Source organism: Geospiza fortis, unplaced genomic scaffold (assembly GCF_000277835.1).
Source record: "Geospiza fortis unplaced genomic scaffold, GeoFor_1.0 scaffold244, whole genome shotgun sequence".
Lineage (NCBI taxonomy): Eukaryota > Metazoa > Chordata > Aves > Passeriformes > Thraupidae > Geospiza > Geospiza fortis.
Window position 1 is genome coordinate 3,384,777 of NW_005054370.1, and position 9,229 is coordinate 3,394,005.

The 9,229-nt window shown below is 43.2% G+C and overlaps 1 protein-coding gene across 6 annotated transcripts in view; it reads left to right on the plus strand.

Moving 5' to 3' along the window:
- CACNA1G (calcium voltage-gated channel subunit alpha1 G) overlaps positions 1-9,229 on the plus strand; it is a 98,168-nt gene that overhangs the window by 66,918 nt on the left and 22,021 nt on the right. For 5 of the 6 annotated variants that reach the window (XM_031060006.1, XM_031060007.1, XM_031060005.1 and 2 more), the window contains 2 exons: positions 333-546; positions 8,801-8,952. In XM_031060006.1, coding sequence (XP_030915866.1) covers positions 333-546; positions 8,801-8,952 — 366 coding nt within the window. The remainder of the gene's footprint in view (positions 1-332; positions 547-8,800; positions 8,953-9,229) is intronic. The other variant, XM_031060004.1, reaches the window with a different exon arrangement.

Consider the following 9,229-nt stretch of genomic DNA (forward strand, 5'->3'; position numbering starts at 1 on the left):
TGCACCTATCAAAGGATGGTTTGACTTTTTAAACAGTTTGGTCATTTCAGGAGAAAAGAAGTGCTTTGTGTATGTAGAGGTTCGCAATGAGGAGCTTACAGTAGCTGCAAAGGATGCTGCTGTCCTTTTTGCAGAAGAGAGGTGGTGCTTCTGTCCTCAACACACATTTTAGGAGCATTCAGTTAAAATGTCTCAGCAAGCTCTAATTTTCAGGAAGAGCAGAGCAGCCTGCCTGAAAGGGCTGTGAGTTCTGTGGTTGGCACAGCTGTATCAATTTGTTCCCATTCTTCTTTTTGTGATTCAGTTGAAATTTGCCTTCCTCCACTTTGCAGCCAGTCATGAACTACAATCCCTGGATGCTCCTCTACTTCATTTCCTTCTTGCTGATTGTGGCCTTCTTCGTCCTCAACATGTTTGTGGGGGTGGTGGTGGAGAATTTCCACAAGTGTCGGCAGCACCAGGAGGAGGAAGAAGCCAAGAGGCGGGAGGAAAAAAGGCTCCGCCGGCTGGAGAAAAAGAGAAGGAGTAAGGAGAAACAGATGGCTGGTCGGTAGTCTTTCCACATCTTTCTGAGTCCTGCTTGACCTTCCACATAAACCCCTCCTCCCTCCCCTCCCTGTCTCGCGTCTGGTGATAATTCTTCTCCCAAAAGCATGTCCAGCTATAAAATTTGCATGAAGGAAATAGTGTCATTTTAGGCTGAACAAGGAGCCAAGGAAGCCTTTTTAATGGCTGCATGATTTGCAATGACCTTTCCATTGGGGGTTATTTAAATTAAAAAATAATAATAATCAGGCTTGGAGCTTCTTGGATAGCAGAGCTCAGTGTTACACAAATAGTGACAACTGCAAAGATCAGTAGTGCTGGATGGCATCATAAATCTCAGTCATGAGCACTGTTGCTGATAACTGGATTCACTATTTGGTTTATTACAGTCTTGTATTGCCACAGTGATGTTACCTGTCCCATTTATCAAGCAGGTTTATTTATTGGCACAGTAGCACCACTGCTATTCAAGAATGTAATAAAATAATAGAACCATCTCATTCTAGTAATGCTTTAAAACTCCATAGAGAAATATATCAATGCATTTGCTTGAGAAATACAGATTAGAAGAAAAAAAACAACCAGACAAGGAGAGTAACTAACTACACAAAATAGTGCTGGTGCAAATTGAACCCAACTCCCAACTAGATGTGCAAGTGTGTAGCCCTGCCTAGAGGAGGCTCTACAGGTGAAACGAGGAAAGACCCCACTCTGCCAAAAGTCTCCAAACTGACATTTGTCTCTTAGTCTCTTTTCATTTTAATGTAGTTGAATAATTCCTAAATAAGTTAGCCAGAGGCCACAGGTTGGAGGTGCTCTTCTTGCATGCTTTCTCTTCTGACTGAACTTTCTCCATTGCCCTTCCTGTCCACGGCCTTGCACATTCTCTCCCTGGTCAGTCCACCTCCTGCTCTCTCCCTGTCCTCTTTCACTTCTCTATCTTTGACAGACTTCAGGACTGTTTAAGAGGCTATCTGATTAGGTGCTTTTTCCCAAAGCTGGTGATAGTGTCTGTTTTTTTGTTGTTTTTTTTTTTTAATAGCCTAAGAGGTGTTTAATAGTTGTTGCAGGCTTAATCACGGAACCACGTTGCCACAGTGCTGCCTCAGCCTCTCTCAGTTCAGCATTTCCCCAACCATTTCCTTTGGTCACATCTTTTAGTCCCATGAGCTTCACACGTTACAAAACGTGTTACAAAACAGGATATGTCACACCAGCCCCTGGCCATCAAACTTAGGTTTATGCCAAGAGCCTGCTTCCCTCACTGGCCAGTGTAAAGTAGGAGGCTTCCCTCAAGAGCACTGGAGGACCCATTAGACTGTTCTCAGTTAAGTGGGATACAGATGGAAAGAGGTTTTTTTGTTGCATGTTTTTTTGGGTTTTCTTTTTCCCCCTCAAGAAAATGCCTAGAAAGCTCTTTTGCTTAGCTCAAGTTCCCAAGCACAGTTTAAGGCTGATGAGTTAGAAAAGGATTTTAAAGGTTGGATATAACAATAGCTATTTAAAGTTGCAGTTTTGGAATACTGATATTTCTGTAGAAAAAAAAAATAGATGTTTAAGTATTATTAATTATTTTATTTATAATGCTAGAGGAACTAGATGAAGAAAAGATGTAAGTCTGGGCAATTTCCCACAGGGAAGGAATCACAAACCATCCTTGGAGATACAGTTATTCATTCAGTGCTATGAAATACCTCATTAAAGAGGCAATAAACAGATACTTTACTGAGGATCAAATATTGCTGAGTATTCAATTGCCATAAAAACCTTTCAAGAGTAAAGTATGAAGTCCTCCAAATCGCTTCAGAACAGTTTTCCCAATCCATGCTCAGTGAAACATTAGTTTTAATTGACTGTGTCCAGCTTTCCCCTCAGAGGCAACAGATGTCATTGCTTAACTTTGTTCTGCACAGTGGGAACTTGTGGACGAAACCATGACTAGTGCTGGAATTGTGCCAGCAACTGGATGGGGGTTCCTTTCAGCTGGACTTCCTGAGTGATCCCAGATGCCCAAACCAGCCTAGGGTTGTCAAATACACACAGACATTGACTAGTGGCACGGTCATTTTTAGTTGTACACTCTTCCAATGCATTTATCCAATCAGGTGTCTGAAAACTGGGGAAGCATGTGAAATCTGAGATGTGGGCGGGTGCAGGAGTGGTCACTGTGAGGTATTGCTGTCCCAGCAGGCCGTGTCCCAGATGGTCCTTCAGCAGTGTGTTCATCATCAACTGAGGGGGTTCTTGGGGATGTCTTGGGCTTCCACAAGAGGGAGAAGCACAAGAGCTCTTCCTTTCTCACATATACCTGAGTCCACCCTCCACGAGGCACAAGGATCCCACAAGGAAACACTGCTGGCAGAGGCAACGGAGAGCCATAGGAACCTCCACAGGGACTGGGGAGTCTTGCTGTGTGTCCTGCCGGGTGATTAATGCCGTTTCATTCTTTTAGATCTAATGCTGGATGATGTATTAATGGAGAGCTCAGCCAGTGCAGTGCAAGGTACTGGGAAGCTGGCACGTCTCGTCCCTCTGAATGGCAGTGCTGTGTCACTAACAGTTGGCCACCGCGGCTGAGGCATCCCACTAAACCATGTGTGTGGTGCAAAGCTCGTTTGCTTCCTTCATGGCACACGCATCTCATTCTGAGCTGCAGGTCTGCAGACCTGCCTCAGCACTGACACTTGCAAACCCTTAATTTACTCCTCAATCATCTTACGTTATTCAGTATTTTTTCCCCTCTGGTTTTCATTAAGACACTGTCAGACTTTTCATGGCTTTTTTTTATTTTTATTTTTTCGTTCTTTTAGCTTTTTTTTTCTGAAGAGAATAATGACTGGACTGTGAAAATGGGTCCTCTACTGTTGACTTTAGCTTTCCAACAACCAGCTTAGGAGTCTGAATGATTTTCAGGTGTGTGTCTTTGGAAAGCTTAGGGAGGATATTTCATTATTTCTTCAGCCCTTGCTTATTGCTCCACAAACACTGTACTCCAGGGAGTGGTTTTTTTCAGCAGGGTAAAATTCAGTACAGGGCAAAGCTTCAGTGCTTCAACAGGGAACTCAACCCCACACCAACCCCCACTGTGGACACAGGATTTAGTCATTGTGCTGCCCAGTGTGTAAATTCTGTGCATTGATTAATCCATGAAGCATCTTGTAAATTAAAAGAAATAAAGATACCACCTCAAAGCCTTTTCAGGTGCTGATGGAGATGGACCAGCTGGGCTCAACACTAATGGGGTCTGAGGTGTCCCTTTTGACCCACAGCCTGCTCACACTTCCCTTTCCCAGCCCCCTTCTCAGGATGATGCTCAGGGCTGCAAATCCATCCCTTGCTCTTTTTACTTTTAGGAGAATCTTTGATCTGGAAAGCATTTTGTTTAATTCATAACTTAAGAATATTAGCCTGAATGTTTAAAGAGGCACCAACATAAAAACAAATATAGCTGCAATTTTCGACAAAAATAATACACTACAAAAATTGTGCCATTAAAACTCTCACCTGTGCACAGGCTGCCACTGCTTGCAGCCTGTGAGAGATGGGTGCAGGGCTCCATCCATCTCTCTTAGATTGCAGGGAGCTTTGATTAAATAAAAATTGGCTTTCACTGCAGAGATAACTCAAGGAGACAGAGATTCTACCTTGTATTTCTAAGCCCTTGTTGGAAGTTATCACAATATGCTTTAATAAATCCTGAATCTCCTTCCCATTGCCATTCCTGATATCTATATTTCTTTGCTGTCTTTCTTGCTGCTCTTGCTGGGCCTCTTGGTCTCTCCTGTGAAATGGGGGCAGCATGAGGGAGGGGCTCTCACTGGGTTTGGTGATCTGGTTATTTTTTCTTCTTTTTGCTTGATTGTGACTCCTCTCCTGGTCCTACAGAGTTGCATCAAGGCTGTCTTATTTTATGTTATTTTTAAGACACTGAACTCATTCCAAACCCCCTCCATTATTCCTTGCAGGCTCAGAAAGTCTCTTAGCATTTACCCTTAAGATGTGTACAATTGTCAGACCTGTGCCGTGTGTTTCCTTTTGCCGTCTTTTCTTTGGATCCAGTGGTAGTGAATGTACCATGCTGCTCTGCAGGCACCAACATGAGGAAATAGAAGGGTTTTATTTCTGAACCTGACTGTTGGGAATTTAGAGAATGAGTCCCTGGTGCAGTAGATGAACTTCCTGTGGTTCAGTGAGAAATCTGAGTTGTGACCCAAAGCTTGCCCACGTGTCGGCACTTTCAGAGGGCGTCTTTTCTCTTTCTGTGAAGACAAGATGGTATTGTGTGTGTGCGTGTGTGCTACTGCCTGGTGCTTAGTGAAATATTTTATAATTTCATTTTTTCCTTTATTTTTTCTCCAAGTCTACATTCTATCACAACGGGAATCTTCGCAGTGGAAATAATTTGTCATTTTCCATTTCACTTTTTTTTTAAATAAATCCATTCAGTACAATAAAAGCCAACTAAAACTCTGTGTTTAAATAAAACAAGTTCCTTCAGTGCAAACTACTTTTTAACCTAATAATATTCTTGATACATTTTGTAAATCCAGCTGTGTCATGGGTTTAATTGCTCACTGGTTTGCCACTGTCCTCCAGATACTCAAACCTGCAAAGCAGTTAATTCCCTTATTATAGGAGAAGGAAGAAGCTGAAGGAGACAGTAATGGAATTGTCCCACTCTTGTGAATTCCAATTTCCCGTGCCCACGCAGCCCCAGCTCGAAGTCACCTCAGGGAAAGTGGCAATTTCTCTCTTGACAGGGCTATATTAGGAGGCAGATGCTCCTCGTAGATATTTTGGAGCTGCATGCTCAGCTTGATTCCCCCCAAAAAATGCAGTTAATGGGAAGAAAGTGGCCCCAGTCCCACTCCCTGCTGTGGTGGCAGAAACCAGCCGAGCCCTGGGAGATTCTGGGAGTGGCACTGCCCAGCAAAAACAGGGGTGCCCCAGTGCTGCTCTGCTGGGCACTGGTGATGTTTCACAGGTGACGTTCCACCACCATCAGAAAAATGGACTACAGGGTTTAGTGCCCCAAACCCAGTCTGGGATCACTGAGCCCCAAGGGCACCTGGCCTGGGAAAAGTTAGACAGGGATTAGGAATGGGAAATATTTATCCTGCAACAGCAATGGTCATTTCCTTTCCAGCCAAACAGGAGGGAACAGTGGTGAGTTCCCAGACCATGTCAAGGGGATCAATAATAATCCTAGAGCTTGGTGCCAAGAGTTGAGTACTGAAGCTTGCGATACAACCTAAGTTCAGAGCCCATAGAAGTGATGAGCTAAAACCAAGTGCACCCCACTCCAGGCACTGCTTCCCATGCCAGCACAGTCAGGACCACCATCACCCCCAGGAGGAAGGGGCAGGTGGGACTTGCTCAGACCACCTCCCAGCTGGCTGCAACATCCCCTTCCTACCTGGGTTGGGAGGAGATCTCTCAGGATCCACGGTCTGAGCCAAGTTCATCCTGTGGAATGATCTCCAGATTTGACCCACTTCTCCCTCTGCCTTGGCCCCCAGCCCTGGTGAAGCAGCTTGATTTACACCTTGTTTACCAACAGTCTGATGTCTCGTAGTGGGCTTTTGCTGTATTTCCTCATCTTTTCTCACTCTGCCAATTCCTCTTTGTTGGTTTGCTCTCTGCCTTTCTTTAACGCCATATGTGCCTGGAAGCCACATTAACCTTTCCAGTAATAACCAAGACTAACCCAGAGCTCTTGTTGTTCTTGACACAGTGTATTGTAACGGTACAGTAATGTGGTCTTGTGTTAGTTGTGAAGTTCACCACCTGGAGTTTAACAGATGTCTGTATTTCCCAAGATGTTGGTATTGTTAAGCTCTTTATTGCAATAATTACAAATGTCACTGTGTCATAGGAGGCAGGGGCTTTGCAGAGGGGGAATTATACCAGATCTATCCCAAATTCTCTGCAGAACTCTGCAGGGTCAAGTTAAAGAAATGGTATTTTCACAATGGTAAAAACTGGTTTATCTGTTCAGAAAGTTCCCTGCTTACCTAGACGCAGTGGGGATTTATCCCTAGCCCTCAGGCAGCATGTTAGCCTGTGTGTGGGAGCATCTGTATGGCACCAAGATGCATGGCTGACATGGGGACACTGGAGTTGCGAGTGGTGACATAATTTGTAAGCATGGGTTGCCAAATCCTCTCTTAACAAAGTTAATGGAGAAGGATGGAACATTTATCACTGGGAATTTTCCAAGGCTACAAGGGCATCTGTGAGACCAGCATCTAGAGAGGGTTGTCTGTGGACACGTGGGTGCTGGGCAAGGTGAACAGGAGGTATGGTGGGAGAGGGGGTGGAAAGGGGAAAAGCCTTTGCAGATATCTGAACAATTATCAACCCTGCTTATAAGGTCATGCACTGGCTAATCCAGGTGCAGGAGCCCTGCACAGGGAACATTTACAACCTCTCTCTAAATCCTCTCTCTGCTCTAACAGCATTGGTGCTATTCTGTAGGATTTGGAATTATCTGTCAGTCAAAGCTGAGAAAAAAAATTAAATTCCAGTGTCATTATTCGTAAGCAAATCCATTGCAGGAAAAGGTAGAAACGTTGACATTTTTCTTTTTGAATGTGAATTATACATAAATGTAAAAGAAGTAAGTGATCCAATTACGATCGTGTTTCTTTCCAAGATGATAAGTTGGTTCATAAAAATAGGTCCTATTCCTAACCTAATTGTATTCAAACATTTTAGTTAATTTGCTAGTCATAATTTAGCATAATGTGATCGAGATATCTTGACTTTATGGAGATTTATGCAGATTCTGAGATATCTGACAAAGTCTTATGAGTGAGTCAGCAGTTACTAGTCTGCTTTTTTTCATAAGCACTCAATAGATTCAGCATGAAAATTAATTTCATAGACCTTTTCATCAATACTGTGCTTTAGCACTTAGGTGCAGATCACCTAAAGCCCACTGCAGATCAGAAAGTGAATATTAATACTGCCTTTCATTTGATGACACTGAAACAGAATTTTGGGCCTTCCAAACCCCTACAGAATAAAACTGCTGAGTGTTTTTTCCCTTTGGTCCCTGGGCTGGGAGGGAAAGGTCTGTCTCTATGGAAAAAAACAAAACTGATTTTTCAGGATCCTGCTATGAAGCAGGGAGCACATGCAACCTTTAAATCTATGGATTTGATTGCATTGTCATTGGCTATTGACAAAGTGAGCTCTATTTCCAGGCAAAATATAATCTTCTAAAATTAGTATTCCCCTAGGGCAACCCAAACCTGTGCTTCCTGGCATCATTTTTGCTAAAGTTTTTTTCTTGGACTATCGAACTGTACATTTGCTCTGGAGCACTAAATATCAACTGTGCAATTCTTACAGCTCAATAATTTTCATAACCAGTTGATCATCTAATTATGAGGGTAATATTATACTCTGACATTTTCAAGACAGCCCTTTCCACATCAATCTGCACTATAATGCCTCCTTGAAAATTATACTGAATTATATACTCAGCCTTGGCATTTCCTCATTAGATATTAGGTGAGTAAATGAGTTTATCTCTAGGAACATTTGGGGTCTAAAGTCCATGTGTCATCCCTGAGGCAGCCAAACATGGGATGCAGTTGGACAGTGCAATCTGCGTTTTGATAATCTTGTCTAAATGGAGGATTGTTATTTTCTGATCACTAAGGCTCATTGATCAGTTTTCCTTGGTATATTTATGGACCATTTTTCTGACAGCCAAGGTGTTGAATTCTGTTGTCTCTACAGTTTATTGCAAAGAACATCATATGTTTGCACTCTCTCATTCAAAGACCACCACATACTCAATGGCCTGTGTTTTTAGGCAATTGTTAGTAAAATCTGTCCCCAGCAAATGACCATTAATTGGGTTTTCTAATGCTTTGGGGACTTTTAAGATCAACAGAAAAAAAAAATTGTTATTTTAATTTAAATTTAACTTAAATTCAGAGAAAAATTCTTTTTAGCAGCACACTAGTCTCAGCTCACCTCATCCCTGATTCCTGATACAAGGCTGAGTATAGAGCATGTCCCACTGAAAATGTTTCATGGATATAAGATGACGGGAGCTCATCTTTATTACCATTAAAAATGGTAACATGCCAGCAAGGAAAAAAGGAAATAAAAAGGACAGTATTTTGCTGTGATTGGTCTAGAATTCATTATCTCTGGAGTTGGAGAGTGAGGGGGCATTGACTTGAGAACGATGAAGAGAAATCCCTTGATTTGCCTCTCACTCTCCTCCCTGCTGCAGAAGCTCAGTGTAAGCCCTACTACTCGGATTACTCCCGTTTCCGCCTCCTGATTCACCAGATGTGCACCAGCCACTACCTGGATCTGTTCATCACCGGCGTCATCGGCCTCAATGTCATCACCATGGCCATGGAGCACTACCAGCAGCCAAAGGTACTGGGACAGCCCAGGGGGACAGATGGGGGGGACATGCAGAGCTGTGCTGGGATGTGCTGTTGGGCAGGGTTAAGGCCAGGTTTGCTGTCAGATGTCCACCTTTGCCAGTGGAGTGTAGCCATCCTACAGCTGGCCCCCAGCTCAATCCAGGGCTTTTGATACAAGGATCCCATTGCACCTCTCCCTTCTAGTTAAGTGCAAACTGATCACTTTGAAAATGGGACTGGGAGTGGGTTTGCTTACTTTGCTAGATTTGATCATCATTGATATCTTC